The following is a 23,237-nucleotide window of genomic DNA, read 5'->3' on the forward strand; positions in this document are numbered from 1 at the left end:
GGAAAATCTCAGCAGGTCTGACAGCATCTGTGGAGAGAGAATTGAGCCAACTTTTGGAGTCTTGTTGGATCTTTAATCAGTAAGGGGTTCATGGGTTATGGGGAAGGGGTGGGAAAATGTTGAGGATTATCGTATCAGATCAGTCATGATCTCATTGAATGGAGGAGCGGATTTGATGGGCTGAATGGCCTACTTCTGTTCCTAAGCTTTTGGTCTTAAGATCTAAGAGCTCTGGAAATCAATTTCCTTCAGGCTTCAGGGGTATTCTGAAGGTTAGCCACTCGAAATATATCTGCTACAATATACGTATTGGTGGGCACGGTGGCACAGTGGTTAGCACTGCTGCTTCACAGCACCAGGGATCTGTGTTCAGTTCCAGCCTCAAGTCACTGTCTGTGTGGAGTTTGCACGTTCTCCCCGGGACTGCGTGGGTTTCCTTCGGGTGCTCCATTTTCCTCCCACAGTCCGAAGATGTGCAGGTTAAATGGATTGACCATGCTAAAGATGCCTCTTAGTGTCCTGGGATGTGTAGGTTAAAGAGATAGGCAGGGTAAACATGCGGGTTTATGAGGATAGGGCCTGGGTGGGATTATTGCCAATGCAGACCTGATAGGCCAAATGGCCTCTCTCTGCACTCTAGAGTCTCTACAATTAAGAACATAAGAACATAAGAAATAGGAGCAGGAGTAGGCCATCTAGCCCTTCGAGCCTGCCCCGCCATTCAATAAGATCATGGCTGATCTGTCGTGGCTCAGTTCCACATTCCCGCCCTCTCCCCATAACCCTTAATCCCCTCGCTTATCAAAAACCCATCAACCCGTGTCTTAAAAATATTTAGCAAGGCAGCCTCCACCACCTCAACGGGCAGAGAATTCCAGAGATTCACCACCCTTTGAGTGAAGAAGTTCCTCCTCAACTCCGTTCTAAACCGCCCCCCCTTTATCTTGAGGCTGTGCCCTCTAGTCCTACTGTCCTTTCTGAGCAGGAAGAGTCTCTCCACCTCTATCCTATCCATCCCATTCATCATCTTATACGTCTCAATGAGATCTCCCCTCATTCTTCTAAACTGTAACGAGTACAAGCCTAGTTTATTCAGCCTCTCCTCATAGCTCAACCCCCTCAACTCCGGTATCAGCCTAGTAAATCTCCTCTGCACTCCCTCCAAGGCCAAAAAATCCTTGCGTAAGTAATTCTATGAGAGAGTTCTGCTCATGAAATTTCAGTATGAGCGTGAAATTTCCACTCAAACCTCTGAGACAGCCAGATAGATATAAACATTCCTGACAATATCTAGATCTATCCTACAAGACTGAGCTGCCAATAATGCAACGACTGTTTATTAGCCATTATTGTTTTGCACCTCATTCCCCTGACTAATGACTTGCCCTGTCCACAAAGCATAGGTGTAACCAATTAAATAATTTATTTTTAAGTTTCTTTGTCATGCATGTTCCACTCCTACCTACCCCCCCACCCCAAACTCCCTTCCCCACTTCCCCGAGGGGAGGGGGTGAAAGGACTCCGAGCAGATATCAGCTCATTGAGCCCCATCACAAACACCCCTTCCACCACCAACAAGCCCTGGTGGTCTGGGACTTGTAAGCACGGTTACATTAGCAGTGGTTAGCACTGCTGCCTCACAGTGCCAGAGACGTGGGGTTGATCCCGGGCTTGGATCTGTGTGGAGTCTGCACGTTCTCTCCGTGTCTGCATGGGTTTCCTCCAGGTACTCTGGTTTCCTTCCACAGTCCAAAAGCTGTGCTGTTTAGGTGCACTGACCATGCTAAATTCTCCCTCAGTGTACCCGAACAGGCGCTGGCGTGTGGCAACTAGAGGATTTTCACAGTAACTTCACTGCAGTGTTAATGTCATTAATAAATGAACTTTAACATTTAAGAAACAACACTGTATTCTAGTATTTGTGATAATAGTAAATCCCCTAATGACTTGCCCTGTCCGCAGGGCATAGGTGTAACCAAGTAACTAGTTTCTTTTTAAGCACACTGTCACACATGTTTCATCCCACCCACCTTCCACCCCCCCACCCCAGCAGGAGGGGGTGAATGGACTCCAAGCAGATTATCAGCCCACTGAGCCCCATCACAAACACCCCTTCCACCACCAACAAGCCCTGGTGGTCTGGGGACTTGTAATCAAGAGCTTCTGGCCAAGAGATTGGGACTGCACCCATTGCACCCATCCATAAGGGGCGCAGTGAACAGACATTAGTTGCTTTGTTTGATCTAATGAAGATGATTTCATCGCAGTGTTTGAAATCAGCCCTCAGCCCGAGCAAGACACATGAGTGTTTTTGCATCCCAGTTTCAGCTTGGGGCATTGTGGGTGTTACACAGGCAGGTGTTCAGGCCTCCCATGGGGGGCACAACAGATGAAAGAACTGTTGCAGGTTCCAGCAGCGAGGGACTTTGGGAGCGTCGAAACATGAGTGCGGGGGTGTGTGAGGAGGCAAATATCCTTTGCAGAAGTGAACTTTGTCGGAGGAGACACTCTTCAAGCAGCAGTACAAACAGCAGCAATGAAAAAAAATCACTCCGCAATGCAAAGAGGGCTGGTCAGTTAAGCAGACCTTGCTTTAGCATGGTGGCACAGTGGTTAGCACTGCTGCCTCACAGTACCGGGATCCAGGTTCAATTCCCAGCTTGGATCACGGTCCGTGCAGAGTCTGCACATTCTCCCCGTGTCTATGTGGGTTTCCTCTCACAGTCCGAAAGATGTGTTGATTAGGTGCATTGGCCATGCTAAATTCTCCCTCAGTGTACCCGAACAGGTACCGGAGTGTGGCAACTAGGGGATTTTCACAGTAACTTCATTGCAGTGTTGGTCAGAGCCAACTTGTGACCAATAAACAAACTTCAAACTTTTGATGGAAAGTCTATTGAACAGCTGATGAAGGAAATAGAGCAGTGGAGAAGCTACCCTGTTCCTCAAGATGGTGAAGGCAATGGGTTTACTGTGGCTAGTTCAAAATCCTGGTACCAACAGCATCGGGGCACCTATACCACTTGGACTGCAGTTGTTCAAGAAGGCAGCCCACCAACCCATTCTCAAGGGGCAATTAGGGATGGGCAATAAATGCGGGACCTAACCAACAATGCCCTCACCCTGTGAGATCATTTTTTAAAACTACAAGGCATGGCAAGAGATGACGGAGAGTGTAGACACCAGCAACACCCTGGAAAGGACACAGGTAAGGCACTGAAATAAGTTTAATGGCCTCATCAGGAGAGGGAAAGTCTACTTTTACACAGGTTTCAAAATATCTGGTGGTTATTTCCAACTTTACAACCTGAGCAATTCATTGGCAGAGCAGATCCAACGTGGGCTTACAAGAATTATACCTGGTCTTCAGGGGTTACAATAAGGGGACAGATTATACAAATTAGACGTGTTCTCTCTAGGATTTAGAGGGTTATGGGGAAATAGATTGAAGCAAATTACTGCGGATGCTGGAATCTGAAACCAAGAGAGAAAAAGCTGGAAAATCTCAGCAGGTCTGGCAGCAAATTAAGGAGAGAAAAGAGCTGACGTTTCGAGTCCAGATCACCCTTTGTCAAAGCTGGACTCGAAACGTCAGCTCTTTTCTCTTCTTTCAGATGCTGCCAGACCTGCTGAGATTTTCCAGTATTTTCTCTCTTGGTTTGGGATGGGGAAACGGAAATTGGGCAGGTTCTATGGTGGACGTGTAACCCTCTCTGCCAACTTACATCCCAGCTGCCACATGTTCGGATACACTGAGAGAGAATTTAGCATGGTCAATGCACCTAAGAAGCACAGCTTTTGGACTGTGGGAGGAAACCAGAGTACCTGGAGGAAACCCACGCAGACATGGGGAGAACATGCAGACTCCACACACAACCAAGCCTGGGATCAAACCCATGTCTCTGGCACTGTGAGGCGGCAGTGCTAACCACTGTGCCACTATGCTAATGTAAGGTCTGCTGAACTAACCAGCCCTCTTTGCATTGCAGAGTGGACAAAAGCCAAAAATTGCCCCCTTTTTTCAGCCATGTGGCAGCTTCCTCCATCCCATTACTGAGTTTAACAGGTCTAATTTAACAAAGTGTTATGTAGGAATTGTGCAGACTCCTGTACAAGGGAATGACAACACTCGTTGCACATAAATAGCTGCAATGGGTGTAGCAGCAGGAATTCAGTGAGTCAGTCTATTGAGTAGTTCTGCCATTCAACCAGATCACCTAGGCAACCTAGGTTAGTGAGCAGGCTGCATGAGTGGCCCTCCTTCATCTCAGTGGGCCGCAAGATTGAAATCAGGCTTGTTCACGAACCATGGCCCCATGAATAAGGTTAAGTACATTTAATGGCACAGTGGCACAGTGGCTAGCACTGCAGCTTCACAGCACCTGGGACCTGGGTTCGATTCCAGCCTCGGGTAACTATCTGTGTGAAGTTTACACGTTCTCCCTGTGTCTGCGTGGATTTTCTCCGGGTGCTCTGGTTTCCAAAGAAGTGCAGGCTAGGTGGATTGGTCATACTAAATTGCCCCTTAATGTGCCAAAGCATGCTGGTCAGGGGGATTAACAGGGTGGTGTTATGGGGATAGGGCAGGGGGAGTGGGCCTGGATAAGATGCTCCGTCAGAAAGTTGGTGCAGACTCAATGGGCCAAATGGCCTCCTTCTATACTGTAGAGATTCTATGACTAACGCACATTGAATATTTCATAATGAGATTGAAAAACTTGCTTAATGATTTATATATTAATAGAAATGTCATTGATTTCAAATGGTAAAAACAAAAGAAATGTTGACACTTTGGACACAGAGGGAGCACATGGCTCTCACAGTCAATGTTATGAGCCATCAGCACGCACCTCACTTCACTCGCCCTTGCTTTACACGCGAATTACTTCAGTCACACTGGTAGGAAAAATACCATATGGAGGGAATCAACGGAAGGTGGCAACACTGCGTGTGGGCAACAGGCAACTGAATGTCTCATGGGGCCGCACTCAGACCCAGATGGGCCACATGTGGCCACCAGGTCACAGGTTACCCACCAATGGCTGATCTCTACCTCAACATCCACTACCCACTGATGACATTATTATCTAATGATAATCATCTCAGTCTCGAGAATGTAAACTGACACATAATCCACAGCCTTTAGAGAGAGAATTAGGGTGGCACAGTGGTTAGCACTGTTGTCTCACAGCACCAGGCACCAGGTTTCGATTCCCGCCTTGGGTGACTGTGTGTGGAGTCTGCATGTGCTCCCCGTGTCTGCATGGGTTTCCTTCAGGAATTCCAGTTTCCTCCCACAGTCCAAAGATGTGCGGGTTAGATTGATTGGCCATGCTAAATTGATCCTAGTGTCAGGGTAAATACATGGGGCTACAGGGATAAGGCCTGGGTGGAATTGTGGTCGGTGCAGACTACTGACAGATGGGCTGAATAGCCTCCTTATGTACTGTAAGGATTCTATGTAATTAAACATGTCCAGTGCTCTTTGTTGGAGCCAATATCACACTGAATAGTGTCTAATTTCAGGATGGTACCTTCTTGTTCTGGATTCCTCCGCCAGAATATCTTTGTTTCATCTTTATTTCATCCTTCTTTTTAATTTTAAATATCTTAAGTAGATCCTCCCTCAGATTCCTAAACTCAAACAATACAACCCAAGTTTATGCACTCTATCCTCATAATTTACCATTTTAAGCCCAGGATATACTTCTGGTAAACAGGAGCTTTACCCTTTACTCAGGCCAATACATCCTTGCTGCTGTGGGGCACCCAGAGCTGAATGTGGACTAACCATGCCAAAGAATAACCTATATTCTCATCTCTGAAGATAAAAGGACATTCCATGAATCTTTTAGTGCACCAGCATTTAGCGATTCATGCACTTGGACGCCCAAGTTCCTTTGCTCCATCATCATTTCTGATTTGATTTGATTTATTATTGTCACATGTATTAGTATACAGTGAAAAGCATTGTTTCCTGCATGCTATAAAGACAAGGAATACCGTTCACAGAGAAGGAAAGGAGAAGTGCAGAGTGTAGTGTTACAGTCACAGCTAGGGTGCAGAGAAAGGTCAACTTAATGCAAGTTAGGTCCATTCAAAAGTCTGATGGCAGCAGGGAAGAAGCTGTTCTTGAGTTGGTTGGTATGTGACCTTGCGTATTAGTATACAGTGAAAAGTATCATGCTATACAAACAAAGCAAACCATTCATAGAGTATATAGAGGAGAAGGAGAGGGTGCAGAATGCACTGTTACAGTCAGACAGGGTGTAGAGCACAATCAACTTAATATATGGTAAAAGAAACACTGTGAATGCTGGACTCCAAAACAAAAACAGAAAATGCTGGAAAATCTCAGCAGATCTGGCAGCATCTGTGAAGAGTGAATAGAGCCAACATTTCAAGTCTAGAGATCCTTCATCAGAGCTCACGCCATGCCTTTAAGATCCTGGGGTGCAAGCCATTAGGTCCAGGGGACTTGGAGAATCAAAGAGATTTACAGCATGGAAACAGGCCCTTCGGCCCAACTTGTCCATGCCACCCATTTTTTTTAACAACTAACCTAGTCCCAATTGCCCATGCTTGGCCCATATCCCTTGATAGCCATCTTATTCATGTAACTATCTAAACGCTTTTTAAAAGACAATATTGTACCCATCTCTACTACTACCTCTGGCATCTTGTTCCAGACACTCACCACCCTCTCTCTGAAACAATTGCCCCTCTGGACAATTTTGTATCTCTCCCCTCACACCTTAAACCTATGTCCTCTAGTTTTAGACTCCCCTACCTTCAGGAAAAGATATTAACTATTTAGCGCATCTGTGCCCCTCATTATTTTATAAGGTCACCCCTCAGCTTCCTACGCTCCAGAGAAAAAAGTCCCAGTCTATCCAGCCTCTCCTTATAACTCAAACCATCCAGTCCCAGTAGCATCCTAGTAAATCTTTTCTACACTCTTTCTAGTTTAATAATATCCTTTCTATAATAAGGTTACCAGAACTGCACACAGTATTCCAAGTGTGGCCTTACCAATGTCTTGTACAACTTCAACAAGACATCCCAACTTCTGCATTCAATGTTCTGATCGATGAAACCAAGCATACCGAATGCTTTCTTCACCACTCTGTCCACCTGTGACTCCACTTTCAATAAGCTATGAACATATACCCTAGATTTCTTTGTTCTGTAACTCTCCCCAACATCCCACCATTAAATGAGTGAGTCCTGTCCTGATTCAAAACTAATTCTCTGTTGGCAAAAGAGCCTGGTTTGGTGTCTCACAAGTGCTTTATTGTACTAGGAAGAGGCAATGAAATGGTTTAAATGAAACAATCCAGAAACTGTCGACATGATAAGCACTTTCTGGATAGTTCCACAGGTTTGGCTGCCTTCTGCTCTCTCCACCTCCTCATCCTCTGAGTCATTCTGACTCACACATGCCCTAATGCATTCCCACCTCTTCCAGTTGGCAGCCTGTGTTAATAGCCAGGCTTTGTAGAGAACAAAACTGGTCTGGAGGTCTTTGTGGATTTGTACTGCAGTACTTGCTGGTGTCATGGACTTGACAAAACAAAATCAGTAATCTGGCTGATGCCTCTATGCCAATATGCTGATGTAGCCAATTTCCCTTAACATCCTCTGAAACCTCCAGAGACAGAACAGAGAGAGCCACTATTATTTTCACAAGAATATCAAGAGAGTGAAGGTTTCAGGTCTTCTAAGTGTAAGTGACAAAGATGTCATACTAATTTTCAATTAATGGAGAACCCCATGTTTGTTTACAGTTGGAGAATCAGTGATGGCATCCCTGCCAAATGACAAATGGAGATAGTTCGACCCTTGCTGGAGTTGGTAATTGCCTGGCACTTGCCACTGATCAGCCCAAACATAAATGCTGTCCAGGTCTTACTAAATAGTGGTATGGACAACTTCAATGTCTGAGAACATGCAATGGGTGCCAGTAAATGATCTCCAGCCAGCTTGAACACACATCTCCTTGCTTAATAACTGGGTAAAACATTGAAGCATGTGGTTCAAATTACAGTTAATTGGCAAGAGCTAATGATCGATTTTGTAACCATGAAGTGAAGTTTCAAAAGCTTTTGGAATATTAATGGACACATTACCCTGTTCACTCACCTCCTGATATAACAGCAGCCTCAAGGCATTAAATTAATTTTAGAACAAGGGGTAAAATTCCATCATCCCAGTGTCTGGATGATACAGTTACACAGCACATAAGTAGTTTCAAGTTTGTTCCGGACAGCGTGTGTACTTCTCATTGTTTAATTTGGAGTGAAAGCATACAGATTAGCTCCTGTTAATCTTAATGATGGATGAATGGAAACTAATCATTAAAGTAGAGAACTGTAACATCTGGGAAACTCAGCTCAGACTGCTTGAAGTCAGTAATCAATTTTGCTTTGCTGTGCTTATTAGAATTAGTGTCAATTATATCCAAAAATGTGCAGGTTAGGTTGATTAGACACACTAAATTGACCCTAATGTCAGTGGGATTAGCAGGGTAAATGTGTGGGGTCACAGGGATAGGGCCTGGGTGGAATTGTGGTCAGGGCAGGCTCTATGGGCTGAATGGCCTCCTTCTGTACTGTTGGGATTCTATGTTCGTGATCGGAGCACTTTCCCTTGTATCCAATGTTACCATCTAGCACTATCGGGTCTTTCTGCAATAATCCAACAACCTCTTTTAGCCTGGTGTTGCAGAACATTTTGACAAGTTCAGGCAGACTCCTAGATGAAGTGTTAAGACTGCATTCATACTCTGTAATCCTCTGAGCCAATCTGCTATTTTTCTCTTGATGTCCATCAACAGAAAATGTAGCAATCCAATTCAACCCAAAAAATTTCCCACTGCACACAAACTGGATATAGAGTGTTATCTGAACTCAGATTAAGCAAATTGTGTAGAGAGTTATGTTCCACACAGACAGGTAAATGTTGGCATCAGCTGATAGACAGCCTTATGTTCTGTTTAGCTGCAAAGCAGCTCACATTCATATACTAATCACTGTTCAAACTAGGCTGCCACCCTTGTTTGGCCTCAAATAGGTCTATGTTACTTCATTTTGTCAGCATTTTTCTTTGCAAGTCTCAAGTCCTATAGTCTTTATCTTTCCCATATTGTGCTAAGATGTGTCCTTACACATACCAAGTGAGGTGGAAATGGTCGACAGCTTCAGGTTTCTAGGTATCCACATCACCAACATCCTGTCCTAGTCCCTTCGCGCCAACGCTATAGTTAAGAAAGCCCATCAATGCTTCTACTTTCTCAGGAAGCTAAGGAAATTTGGCATGTCTGCTACGACTCTCACTGATTTTTACAGATGCACCAAAGAAAGCATTCTTCCCAGATGTATCACAGCTTGCTATGGCTCCTGCTCTAACCAAGACTGCAAGGGTTGTGAATGTAATCCAGTCCATCACACAAACCAGCCTCCCATACATGGACTCTGTCTACACTTCCCGCTGTCTCGGAAAAGCAGTCAGCATTATCAAGAACCCCCACACACCCCGGACAAATTCTCTTCCACCTTGTTCCATCAGGAAAAAAATACAAAATTCTGAGATCATGTAGCAACTGACTCAAGAACAGCTTCTTTCCTGCTGCCATCAGTCTTTTGAATGGACCCATTTTATATTAAGTTGATGTTTCTCTACACCCTAACCAACAGTACATTCCGCACCCTCTCCTTTCCTGTCCCCGATGTATCTGTTTAGCGTGCAAGAAACAACACGTTTCACTATATGCCAGCACACGTGACAATAATAAATCAAATCAAATCAAAAATTGCCTTGTCAGGGATTATTATTTTCAGTTCTAACTTGGAATTTCTTTTGAGTGTTATTAGTCACGGGATTTTTCTTCTAGACACCAGGCGAGTATGGAAATTGTTTCCAGTATCCTATTTACAATTAGAAGTTGCACAGGACCAAACAGAAACATGGAATAATAGGGCTGAGGATCTGCTAATTTTAAACTTGAAAAGATGGAATAGTCCTCTCCCCCATTGCTGCAGGTCAATGATCCAGGTATGGCATCCTTTGAAGCACCCCTTTGCCTTCAATGTTGGTGCCATGGGGTGGCTGACTCATCTTCATCTCAAAGGTGCATCATTTATTCAAGTCTTGATGCTCTTACATATTAAGAGCTCCCTGAATTTGCCTACTACTGGTTTAAAACCAAGGTTTACTTTGAAGTTCATAGAAACATAGAATCCTACAATGCCAACTCTGCACCAACCACAATCCCACCTCATAACAGCATGCACTTACACTAGCTAGTCCCCCTGACACTAAGGGGCAATTTAGCACGGCCAATCCACCAAACCCACACAATTGTGGTAGGAAACCGGAGCACCCGGAGGAAACCCACATAGACATGGGGAGAATGTACAAACTCTACAGACAGTGACCCAAGTTGGGAATCAAACCCAGGTCCCTGGCGCTGTGAGGCAGCAGTGCTAACAACTCTGCCATTGTGCCGCCCATAATGTTGTGGACTGAAGGCAACTTTCCTATATTGTTTAATGTCCTTCCATAATTTATGACATCCAACCTCAGGCACTTGCTTTCAAGGTTGCATTTAACACATCTCTCATCAAACTTAACGACAACAAATTGTTGAGTGTCTTCTGACCATCGAATTTTTGAATCTAAATCTTTTCCTTCCAATTCCTTGTTAATTTTTGGATTTAATCATGGGCTCTGTTTTTAGCATATCAACCCCCTACTGAAAAGCCTTCTCAAAGGGCATTTTAGAAAAGTGAAGCATGTCTTAAAATTTCCCACAGGGACACGCTTAAGAGGTGAATGGCAACAAAACAGAATTCATGCAATGGGAGCTATGGAAACAGTTACTTTAATATGGAATGGTAACCTGAGATTATTGAGGGAGAGACCAAGATTAGTTGGTGAGGGAGCCCAGGCAGAACCTGGTGCTATGTTGAAAGCCATTTGCTTACATGAGAGACGTCACAAAGTGAGACTCATTCATCCACAGGCTCAGTTCAAAAATACTGCAGATCAGAGCTCAACAAAATGCAACCTGCACTCCTGAAAGCCTGTTTTTAGCTGCAACATTTGACTCCAATGCAGCCATTTCTGACATCTAAAACGTCAATAAACTTTAATATATACAATCCTTCGAATGAAGCATTGATTTTGATTTGATTTATTGTCACATGTTTTAGTATACAGTGAAAAGAGGAGAGTGTGCAAACTGTGGTGTTACAGTTGTAACTAGGATGTAGAGACAAATCAACTTAATGTGAGATAGGTCCATTCAAAAGTCTGATGGCAGCAGGAAAGAAGCTGTTCTTGAGTCAGTTGGTACGTGACCTCGGACTTTTGTTATCTTTTTCCCGATGGAAGAAGGTGAAAGAGAGAACGTTGGGGTTGCATGGGGTCCTTAATTACGCTGGCTGCTTTTCTGAGGCAGCGGGAAGTGTAGACAATGTCTGTGGATGGGAGGCTGGTTTGCATGATAGATTGGACTACATTCACCATCCGTTGTAGTTTCTTGCAGTCTTGGACAGAGCAGGAGTCATACCAAGCTGTGATACAACCAGGAAGAATGCTTTCCATGGTGCATCTGTAGAAGTAGGAGAGAGTCATAGCTGACATGCCAAATGTTCTTAGTCATCTGAGAAAGAAGAGGCAGGCGTTGGTGGGCTTTCTTAACTATAGCGTCGGCAGGAGGGACCAGGACAGGTTGTCGGTGATCTAGACCCCTAAATATTTTATGCTGTATACATGCAAGAGCTCAACCCTCAGTAACACTGATAAGAGGATTAGTTTTTGAAATGTGACCCTGGAAAAGGATCAGCTGGACAGGGGTAAAGAAGCAACATATTTGTCTGCAGAAAAATCTAGCATCTCACAGGTTTTTACATGAAATGAAAACGGAGAAAGTGCAACCGTTGAAAAAGGCAGCAAGAGAGCTTGCAGTGGGTAGGCAACAGCAGAAAGGGAGGCATGAAAACCAGGCTGATTCCAGGGATGGCAGCACTGATATATGAGAGATTGACTAGGTTAGGATTGTTTTTTCTGGAGTTCAGACGAATGAGGGCGGAGGTAGGGGAGACATTGAATGTATTCAAGGTGACTGGATATAGCACTTGGAGCAAATGGGATCAAAGTTATGGGGAGAAAGCAGGATTAGGCAATCGAGGTGGACGATCAGCTATGATAGTGAAGAATGGTAGAGTAGGCTTGAAGGGCCTCCTCTTATCTTCTATGAATGTTAGTGAAGGCACAGAGATGCTGACAGCCTCTCATGGATTTTGTGTACAAAATGACAGCAGTATCTTTTACGAAAACTATTGGGAATATTCGTTGTGACTTCAATGTGCACATTAAAGAGAAATGGAGCATTTAAGTTATGCAAGTTGGATAGGCTTAGAATGTTTTCATTGGAGTAGACAAGGCTGAGGGGCAACCTGATTGAGGTGTACAAAATTGAGGGGCTTAGACAGGATGGATAGGGAGCAGCTGTTCCCCTCAGTTGACGGATCAGCCACAAGGGGGCACAAGTTCAAGGTGAGAGAAGGTTTTTTTTGGAGGTGGGGGGGGGGGTGAGGAGAACGTAGGGGAACCCTTTTCACTAAAAGGGTAATGCACTGCCTGGACAGGTGCTGGAGGTGGATTGCTTCACATCCTTTAAAAAGTAGCTGGATGAGCACATGGCACATTTAACATTCAGGGTTATGAGCCAAGTGCTGGTAAATAGGATTAGATAGGTCAGGTGTTCCACACCCATCACTGCAAACTCGATGGGCTGAAGGGCATCTTCTAAAATAAGGTGAAAGCTATATTAAGATGTCATATACTGAATCTCATAGGTCTCAGTATCTCAGAATTAGAAATCTCCTCGATAACTGATTTGAAATGACCTGGCAACTCAATTGGCAAGAATAAACTCATGAAGGAATAATGTATTATTTTTCAGGTTCAAAAAGTGATTTCACTGATAGGAAACTTTTATCACTGTGGTAGGAAAATGCCACTTAACAGCAAAGTCCCACAAACAGCAATGATACAAATGAGCAGGAAATCTGTATTTGCCCTGTTGGTTGAAGGATAGATGTCACTAAGACAGGGAGAGAACATGTTGCCATGGGATCAATTACTGCCACTTAGAAATGACAGGGCCTTAACTTAATGTCTCTTCTGAACAATGGCACCTACATAGCTGATGCTGTGTACTTGAGACTTTGGAATGACAATAGAATCTGCATCCTTCTGAAGTGGTAGCGTGAATTAGAAACGAGCCGCAGCTGCTGTTTACAAGTCAGTTGTAGGGAACAGAAGGTTACATTCCCACCACTATTAATTGAGCTTAACAAGGGCACTATAATTAGCTTCAGTGCTCCTGTTTCCAAAACCTTACACAGGCCAATAATCCTTCTTGAAACAAAAGCAAAACAGTGCAGATGCTGGAAATCCGAAAACAACAAGCTAGGTTATGAGGGTCATGCTCGGCTGAAATGGAAGAGGCACTATCTCTCTCAAGCATGGACCCACTCAAAAAAGGTGGCTGTTGGCATGGAAACATCCCTTCACTCATCAACACTAGATCAAAATCCTGGACTCCCATTCTAAGAGCTCTGCCATGCCCCTTGTCCGAAGTGTGACGACCCTCAGGTTACATCATCACTTGTCAATTCTGCCCCACCCCTCCCACCCCAGTCAAAGAGGAGAGCAGCTTATGATCCTCTGGGACTATGGTGACTTTTTACTCAGACAGTAGGATTAGGGGGCACAGCCTCAAGATAAAGGGGAGGCAGTTTAGAACGGAGTTGAGGAGGAACTTCTTCACTCAAAGGGTGGTGAATCTCTGGAATTCTCTGCCCGTTGAAGTGGTGGAGGCTGCCTCGCTAAATATTTTTAAGAAGCGGGTTGATGGGTTCTTGATAAGAGAGGGGATTAAGGGTTATGGGGAGAGGGCGGGAAAGTGGAACTGAGCCACGACAGATCAGCCATGATCTTATTGAATGGCGGGGCAGGCTCGAAGGGCTAGATGGCCTACTCCTGCTCCTATTTCTTATGTTCTTATGTTCTTAGATCGCAGCAACTCACAAAGATGGCTCACCACCTTCTCAATTAGGAATGGACAATAAATGCCAGTAACACCCACAATCTATGAATTTTTTTTTAGAAAAAAGCACAGATTTCATCTGAGACTGGAAAAGTAAGGTAGCCTGATGAAACGCATTTGACTTGCGTCAAAAATCCAGATTTTGAAATGCCCATTGCAAATAAACAGATCATTGTTTGGTCGCAACCTAAGAGACGGATGTAGGCCTTTTAAAGTTTTTTGAACACAGATCTTTGCCCTGACCACTTGCAATAGTTTTGGCAATGAATTTTACAGTAAAGTTTGAGACAGCAAGTCAATCAACAGCTGAGAAAGAGATACAACACTGGAGCTAACAACTGCTTTTTTGCTAAAGGTTTCTTAATTTCAGATTTCCAACATTAGCACAAGGCACACAACTCTCACCAACTTTTACAGATGCACCATAGAAAGTATTCTTTCTGGTTGTATTACAGCTCGGTATGGCTCCTGCTCTGTCCAAGACCACAAAAAAATTACAAAGGGTCATGAACAAAGCCCAAATCTTCCATCCACTGACTCTGTTGATACTTCCCGCTGCCTCGGAAAAACAGCCAGCATAATTAAGGACCCCATGCAACCTGGACATTCTCTTTGCCACCTTTGTCCATCAGGAAAAAGATACAAAAGTCTACGGTCACGAACCAACCCAACTCAAGCACAGCTTCTTCCCTGCTGCCATCAGATCTACCTCGCACTAAGTTGATCTTTCTCTACACCCTAGCTATGACGAAACAGGACATTCTGCACTTTCTCTGTGCATGGTATGCTTTATCTGTATAGCGCATGAGAAACAATACTTTTCACTGTATACTAATACGTGACAATAATAAATCAAATCAAAAGGTTGTCCTCATTGTTAAGAGTGATTGTGAAATGCTGATGTCCAAGTTCAGAAATGTGAAATTTATGAAACCCACGACACCGAATACTAACTATGTACAATCTTTATTTAAAAGGAGTACATAAGAGAAATGTAATTTACACCATTACATTTAATACCAAAAGTAAAAAAAAAATTTGGATTCATAGCTAAAGAAACCAATGTCAATGAAGAAAAAATTGAGCAACTCAACTCTGCATGTGACAAGTTAAATGAATAAAGCTCAGTAAATGCAAGTACTGCAGTTTTAACAAATTTAAGATTCGCGTTTCTCTCTAATTCATTCCTTTACATCAACTTTCACTCACTCAAGTAAAAGTCCACATTAACATGCTTAGTCTGTACTTTCACCAGAAGGCGAACGTGTGCGTGATCTTACATGATCCCCAGAGGCCATGGAGGAATGGCCTCTCTGCTCCTTGGTCGGAACAGGCGATCTACTCTCAGATCGGGATTTGCTGCGGCTCCTACTCCTGGAGCGACTATAGGACTTGCGGCCCCTGGAGCGAGATCTGGAAGAGCTTCGACTACGGGAACGAGACCTGCTACGAGACCTGTAGGGGAAGGGAGAAAAAAATAATTAAAACTTTGAACAGTCACAATAAAAATACACTTACTACAACTAAACTCTCATAACACATTTGTTCCAAGTTTTATTTTAACTTTCACCAGTCCACACAGAGCCAAAAGTCCCTGAATTGGTAGGACATACAATAGGTGAAGTTTAACAACAGCAAGCTAGGGAGATGCAGAATTAAACCCCAAAGCATCACCAGAGACTGGTGAACTCAGATTCTGCTTGGGAGGTAGCAGCTTTAATCAAGATGTTTTATTAAATATATACATTGAAGCACTGATATTGACACCTCCAGTGGTATTTCCTATTAAAAGCTGCTTTATTTTATAAAATTTCCTGTCAAATGATAAATTAAACCCAAAAGTTTCAATATATTCTAAGTTGATCTGGGATGAACATCAATTTATGCAACCAAAGATCTGGTCTACAACCCAGGACAATTACCTGCGCTGTTTACGTTCTTCAACCACCCTGATCTTTCTTCCATTGAGCTCTGTGCCAGAGAGCTTCTCAAGAGCATTTTTCACATCACTGTAGGAAGCAAATTCAACAATTCTAGGAAGAAAAGCAGAATAATTTCATTAACTTTGTAACAGCCAAGACTGTGCCTCCTTTCTCAGTATATTGACCAGAATGTTATTCAGAATGCTGTGAGCAAAAACAAAGGAGTACACACAGAAATGAACCATTAAAGGTTAAGAAATTTTACCATATTAGTTTATTTTGAAAACATTTAATTGTCCACATTTGTCCAGTTATAAGGTCACTTCTTGTGAAACCCGATTTCTCCCCAACACACCCCCAAAATGTACATTATAAAGCTGAAAGTGATCTCAGTAAGAAATCTACATTCACAACCAAACCTTCATCAATAAATTAAAATGGTTGCACAAACCGCTCTTGTATTGCTTTCCATCCCCAGCAATTAACAGACTGCAGGCAATAACTTCTCAAAACCTTTTGCAACTCACCCTTCATTCATTTTGTGCCTGTGCGCATCCGCAAAGGTAACTTCTCCAGCCTGTCTCATGAAATCTTTCAAATCCTATACAAGATCAGATCAGTTAGGTAAATCAAAGCATATTAACATCTTTCTCATGTCAATTTCCAATGAACATCACTGGAAAAAGCAAGCAAAAAATACATAAATCTAATTTCAAAATTTATATTACCTTCCTGTACAATTCCCTAGGCTATTCAATCAGCCAAATGTAACAAGTGTTCGCAGAGGCACCACCACGACTGAAGACCAGATGGTTCTCTTCACCACCCGCTTGACTGACACTACCCATTCGATGGGAGACTTCCCGGACATCACCCTCCCTTAAAGGCCGACTCGGGCATTGCCATGGGAACAGGGATTGCTACTCTTGCGCCGTGACCAAGGACTCCTCGCCTCACTCCAATCGAGCTTCCAAACAACCCTACCAGCGACTTTCGCCCAATCAAGGACCTCGCATTTTACAGCAGGCTCTCAGAACTCTCGACTTTAGGACACCTTGTTATCATTTTCAGGGATGCAGCAAGGTAAATGGCACTAAACCCAGTGCCCACCAGTGTTGGTCAGACCACCACAACACAGATTTAGATCATCAATTGACAAAGGTAGGAGCAGATTGGCATTTCAACTAGGCCCAAGAGACCAAGGCACAGCGAATAGGAAAACCAACGGCACTCCACGTCACAAGGCCAACGACACGAGAGGCTGGTAAATAAAGGTTTTAACACTTGGTTAAATTTCAAAAACACAAAAACTCAATGAACAGACATTTTAGTTTCAAGGTTAGTAGGCAATCAAGGTTAATTTTTTTTTATATTTAACATTAACTTCTCAAGTTAAAGGAGCAGTGCTTAATTTTGGAAGACAGTTAAAGCCATTGTTTCAAAGGATGGGCCTGTTTTACATGGGGATTTCCCGATTTGCATTTTTCCATCAAGGTCAACTATAGTTGTTTTTAGAAAAGACAAAACTAATTATACTGGATGAAAAGAACCTAAAGTCGTCTCAATATATTTCTTCCTTTATAATGGTGAATCTAAGCCATTCTCTCAGCCAAACCTCATCCCCTCCTGTCAAAGGTGCTGACTCCTACTGAACTACACTTCTTTGTGCTGATAGGTTCCCTACTATTATGAAAGTCCAAACAAATGCAGGCAATTCGATCGTAGGCTAAGTTGAGGATTGATGAGATGGTTAGGAGTTGTGGTTGGGCATCAAAGCCAAGCCGTATGAAGTTCCCACACAACTACACACACTCTTTACAATAATGGTCTTTGGATCAGGAACCCCTCACTCTTCAGCCTGGTTCAGAGGCAACATGTAGCATTACCCCTCATGCAATCTAACACAGGCCAGATACATCCATCTGTGCTGCTCAAAACCACACATCGACCATCTAACATGAGCCATTAGGGCTCTCGTAAGTCATTATTAAGTATTGTTTCTTTAAGGGAAATAATTCATCTTGGTACATGGGAGTGACCAATTCCCCCCAAAAAAGAGGACAATTCTGAACTTAGTGCTTTCTAAAAATCTGAAGTTTACATCTTTCACTTTATCTTAGAACCAGACACTGGTATTAAGTATAGCACCTTTGACAGCAGTTTTTCAATTTATAGAAAGTCCTGGTGAAATGGCAACTATTATCAGTTAACTGGTATCAGTTTATTAAGAGCCATTTTGACAATAAAAGACCACGCATTGCATTAAACATACAACAAACGGACATTTTATAATTTTCTGCGTTATGTATTTAGATCAAATTTGGTGATTCTTTTAAATAAATTTGTTTGTCAGCAGCTCATGTTGTACTATTCTGTCACGATTAGTCACATCACATATGTTTCAACTGCTGGCTAGTTACATTCCTTTTGGAAGGAACTGTTCTGACATATTTAATGCCAACTTGTTGAGAGCCACTTCTTTTTGTTCTCTTTGAATTCTGTACAGATTCATCATTTGAATCCAATGTTTGTGGCAAGCTTGTCAAAAATGCAGAGAAACAGTATTACACCGATACCCTATACTGCAAAATGACTCTTAAGTTAACCTTGAAAGCTCTACTTACAATTAAACAGTACTAGTTTCATTCCCTCTCACTTTTATTTGTCTTAATGAATTACACAGAAGTACTCTTACATATGACTATAGATATTACATGCCACATACCTGCCAGCTAACTCTGGAGGACAAGTTCTCAACAATCACTCTGTTTTCTGTACGAACTGGAGGCCCATTCCTGAAATGGATAGTGACGGTGCTTACAGAAGCTGAATCAACAGATACTTTATTCTAGAGACACCACAGCAAGGAAATATTAAACAGAAAATAAGATTTTCCATGGATCTGCAGTTCCCACTATTTTAAAAACACTGGAATTAAACATCTTCCCCCATCTTACACAACTCATATTTCCTTTTTTTAAACTGAATGTAGCTCAAAAATATAACTGCAACTTTCAGTTGGTGAATCATGCGTATTATTCTAAGAGAGTTGAAGTTTACCCACGAGGAAAATTGACTGACCTTGTCCATCCCTCCACATAACAGGCACGAGCACTTGGGTTTCAAAAGGACATTTAATGCTGTCCCGAAGGCAGCAACGAAGATGAGCCCAAGTAACCCTATCCTAGGGAAAGCCTGGAGACTGCAGGTCATCGAGCTATTCAGTGTTAAAAACAACTATTTCTGTCTTCAACCCGTGTTTTTGCTCTCCGATTCCTGTAAAGCCAACAGTAGTAACTGCTGCACCCTGGATCCGGGTATCAAAGTTGGGATTTTCCACCTCGATATGTACCTTGCTGATCCTTGAATGATCAAACACCTTTACTTTGCTAATGAACGAATTATTATGACATTCAAAATAAACATCAGACAAGTGTTTTGCCAAATACTATTTTTGAACAACAGTAGCATAGAATTGGCTAAACCTCTCAAATGAAAAATAATTTTGTGCATGATTTCACACTACCATATTAATCAAATCAAAATCTGTGTGATGTATATTCTATAAAGTCAACATTTACATCACTTTACTGTAATACTGTCAATTTAAGAAAATGAGTCAACGGACTCACCTTCCTCCACTGCGTTGATAGCTCTGGCTAAAGCGACCTTGATAACGTCCCCCTCCTCCTCGTCCTCCCCTATTGCGTGCTCTGGCATGCTCAACCGTCACTCTGTACAAACAAAATGCTTAGTTACACATCTAAAAGCACTACACAGTGACTTCATTAGCCTTCTGAACACTTGTAGTTTTTGAGAATGCAGAAGAGCAGGAATGGAACTCTCACCTTTCATTGCACAACTCTTTCCCATCCAGTTCATAAACTGCATCCTCTGCATCTCTGTAATCTTCAAACTCCTGAAGACAAAACAGATCTGCGTTTAGGTTTTCACTGTTCCAACAGCATGGATTTAAAACCTTACCTTGTCCCAAAACAATCCCCAATTACTGGACGAATTCCAAGCTAATGAGTGATGACAAAACTACATTTCTATTTGTATACAGAAGGCAGAGGGGCACCGCAGGGGCTGGTGTGCGTTATAGACCCCGACAATCACATTTTGATTTGATGTGTTTTAAGTTTCCTTTGTACTTTTGTTTTTGTTTGGGCTCTTCCCCTTCTTTTTGGGGAGCTGCCCCTTTTACTTTGTCCTAATTTAGTCTGAGTTTGTCCATCTGGTTTGACCAAAAAGATGAAGACAGAGGCTTTGGCTACTCATGGAAGTGTCTATGCCTTCAGTTGGATCTCTCAATCTGGGCAACAAGACAAAGGGTTAGATTTGCAGCTCCAGACAAGATGATCAGACTCATCAGCAAATCAAAGGTTAACAAAATCACATTCACTGTCCTAATCTGCCACTGATTTCAACAGTTATGTAAGAATGAAATGGTTGCAGAGGAGTTTTGCACACACACAATTATAAACTATACATTTTTTAAAAAAAAGCTTACCACAAATCCAAATCCATTCTTCAGATCAATTTCCTTAATTCGTCCATATCCTCTGAAGAACCGCTCCACATTTTTCTCCGTGGCATAAGGGCTCAGTCTACCAATGAATACTCGGGCACTCATCCTTGCTGAACTGGAATACAACTGTCAAAAACAAATGATGAAATCAAACCTGAAACACCATCTACCAAGACAACAGTTTGCATCTTTAACAGAGAAAAGCATTTCAGAAGCTCAAAAGCAAATAACACACAGGGATAAAGAAAATGACCAAAAGCTTAATCAAATACGCAGGCTTTAAAAGGAGATTAATAAGAACATAAGAAATAGGAGCGGGAGTAGGCCACGTCTGACCATGCTGGGGTGAGTAGATGAGGGCAGATAAGAGGCCAGTTACAGGCAATGTTAATTAGGGAGGCACAAGGCCGCAGAAAGATTTAATCTTGGGCATAAGAATTCTACATCTGAAACGCAGAGACAACCAATCGAGTTTGAGGACAGACAGATGAGGAGGACTCAAGATATCTTTGAGCTGGAATAGACAGAGGCATCAATCACCAGCCCAAAACTCTCCAGCCAGACAAAAGCACAAATCTGTGAAGTATTTCTGACATCCAGAACAGAAAAATGCTGTTCTACTCAAAAGTAGCCAATTTTTTTTAATGTAAAGAAAAACTTTAAAATGTCAGTATTTAATTAAATGATAAATTTGTAACAATTCAGCATGTTTAATGCAAATAATATAATTATCCGCCCTGAAATTTTTAAAATAAGATTTGCGTTTGGCACAAAATACTGATTTATTTCAGTAAATACTGATTTGCGTTTGGCACAAAATACTGATTTTGATTTCAGCCATTAATCAGGCCTGAAATCAAAAAGATTTGCGTTTCACAAAAGATACCCAGTTTTATGATTCATCAGCTCTGGGTCCAAAAAAAGGATTTTGTTTCACATAAAATACTCGTTTATATCATTAATCAGGCCTCAAATCAAAAGGATATGGTTTCACTCTTGCATAAAACACTTTTTTAAATCTGATCTTTTGTCTAAAAGGCGTAAAGTTAAAATTCCAAACGTTCCTGTGAAACTAAAGATAAATAACACCACATCCTGCACCAACACATCCCCCATCATCCCATTCCAGACACAAGGTTTATTGTCTGCCGGGGCTCTAATCACCAGGTTGGGATTGCTCGCCCCCTCCGCTGGGAAGACGGGCCTGGCCCGGCTGCTCTGGCCCCGGGGCCTCTCCGGCTCCGAGCCGCCTGGGTGAAGCAGCCACACAGCCGAACAATGAGACAATGAAGCCCCTGAAGATGGGGCGCCTCATGCTCGCCTGTGATCCCGCCCCGGCCTCTCTCTCTCTCTCTCTCCGCTCCGAGCTGGCCGCAGCCCCGGGCTCTCTTCTCCCCCTCCCCGGCCTTACTCTCTCTCTCTCTTCCTCTCCCCGCCGCCGCCGGCGCTGCCTCTCTCTCTCCCTCACTCGCTCTCCCCCCACCACTGAAACCTCCAAACGCCGCCTCACCTCAAAATGGAGGACGCGCCTGCGTACTTGCCCCCTCCAGCTGCATCGCGCGCTCTCTCCCTCTGTGCCGTCACTTCCGGGAGGCAGGGCTGCCGCTTGGAGCCGGTTCGTCACCTTGGAGACCACCCGGGGGAGGAGGGAGGCGGGAACGTCACCAACCGTCAACAACGCCCCCCCCCCCGTTCCCCTCATCATCCCATTTCTCTCATCCTCATCCCTCACCCCGCATTCCCCTCATCCTCCCTATTCCACTCATCCTCCCCCTCATCCCCATCATCATCCTCTCCCATCCCCCTCATTCTCCCTTTCCCCACTCCCTTCATCCTCCCTCTCCCCATTCCCCTCATCCTCCTTACCCCCCTCATCCTCCCTTTCCCCTCCTCCTGCCCTTCATCCTCCCTCTCCCCATCCTCCTTACCCCCCTCATCCTCCCTTTCCCCTCCTCCTGCCCTTCATCCTCCCTCTCCCCATCCTCCTCACCCCCCTCATCCTCCCTTTTCCCATTCCCCCTCATTCTCCCTCCCCATTGCCCCCTATCTTCCCTCTCCGCATTCCCCATCTTCCCTCTCCCATCTTTCTCATCCCATCACCCTCATCCTCCCTTCTCCCCATCCCCTTTCCGCCGTCATCTTCCACCTCCCCTTTTACCCTCTTCATCTCTCCTTCTCCCCCTCCACTCTTCCTTCCTCCTTGTCCTCACCGTTTCCTCAGATGTCCAGTGTGAGTCCAACATCTGTCCTATGGGTCCAGCTGTGCAAAGTTCTGTCTTCTTTTCCTTTTATGCCAGTGACTCTCTCTCTTTCTCTCTTTGCCGCCTTCTGAATTCTCCAAGCAAGATGAACTCTGACTCTGAGAAATTTCACTACTGCTCCTTTATCCAGAACCTCTCCAGAAAATAGAAATGCAATAAAAAATAATGTAATTGAACAATCCAGCCTGCAATAGTTCTATGGCAATCTTTGTGTCGGTTTTATTGATACTACACTAACCATTTCTCCTCCAGGCACCATTTATTGTATCTACTCAGTTACCAAGTCCCAAATATGCTGCGTCATGCTTTTAATCAAAATCCATCTCTGACTCTTAAGTGACTGCTTTTCAGGACATCAAAACCTCTAACGTACTTAAGTCATCCCAAGCATCCTGCAATTCTTC

At 43.4% G+C, this 23,237-nt stretch overlaps 1 protein-coding gene across 4 annotated transcripts; it reads right to left on the reverse strand.

Annotated features, from left to right (window-relative positions):
• Positions 1–15,066: 15,066 nt before the first annotated feature.
• Positions 15,067–22,830, reverse strand: LOC145352769 (serine/arginine-rich splicing factor 5-like). 4 transcript variants are annotated; one of them, XM_080203066.1, is made up of 8 exons: positions 22,783–22,830; positions 20,555–20,698; positions 19,890–19,960; positions 19,674–19,775; positions 18,767–18,836; positions 16,569–16,642; positions 16,042–16,152; positions 15,067–15,574 (listed from the first exon to the last, which is right to left on the reverse strand). In XM_080203066.1, the coding sequence occupies exons 1-8, from the start codon at positions 22,813–22,815 to the stop codon at positions 15,355–15,357; spliced, it is 825 nt and encodes a 274-aa protein (XP_080059192.1). In that variant the 5' UTR covers positions 22,816–22,830; the 3' UTR covers positions 15,067–15,354. The 4 variants fall into 4 exon arrangements, 3 of the variants coding, with proteins under 3 accessions (XP_080059192.1, XP_080059193.1, XP_080059194.1); XM_080203067.1 differs by lacking the exon at positions 22,783–22,830 and adding an exon at positions 22,083–22,155; XM_080203068.1 differs by lacking the exon at positions 22,783–22,830 and adding an exon at positions 21,984–22,053.
• Between the last annotated feature and the right edge of the window lie 407 nt (positions 22,831–23,237).

The sequence above is a fragment of the Carcharhinus amblyrhynchos genome, chromosome 14, assembly GCF_965287045.1.
Source record: "Carcharhinus amblyrhynchos chromosome 14, sCarAmb.v2.hapA, whole genome shotgun sequence".
Classification (NCBI taxonomy): Eukaryota; Metazoa; Chordata; class Chondrichthyes; order Carcharhiniformes; family Carcharhinidae; genus Carcharhinus; species Carcharhinus amblyrhynchos.

Excerpts from the sequence above, each read along its gene's own strand:
- LOC145352769 (XM_080203066.1), bottom strand. The coding sequence starts at position 22,815 with ATGTTGGACTCACACTGGACATCTGAGGAAACG. Across the intron at positions 19,961-20,554 it reads AGAATGGATTTGGATTTGTG|GAGTTTGAAGATTACAGAGA; the intron begins GTAAGCTTTTTT and ends TTTTGTCTTCAG. Across the intron at positions 16,153-16,568 it reads AGGCACAAAATGAATGAAGG|AATTGTTGAATTTGCTTCCT; the intron begins GTGAGTTGCAAA and ends TTTTCTTCCTAG.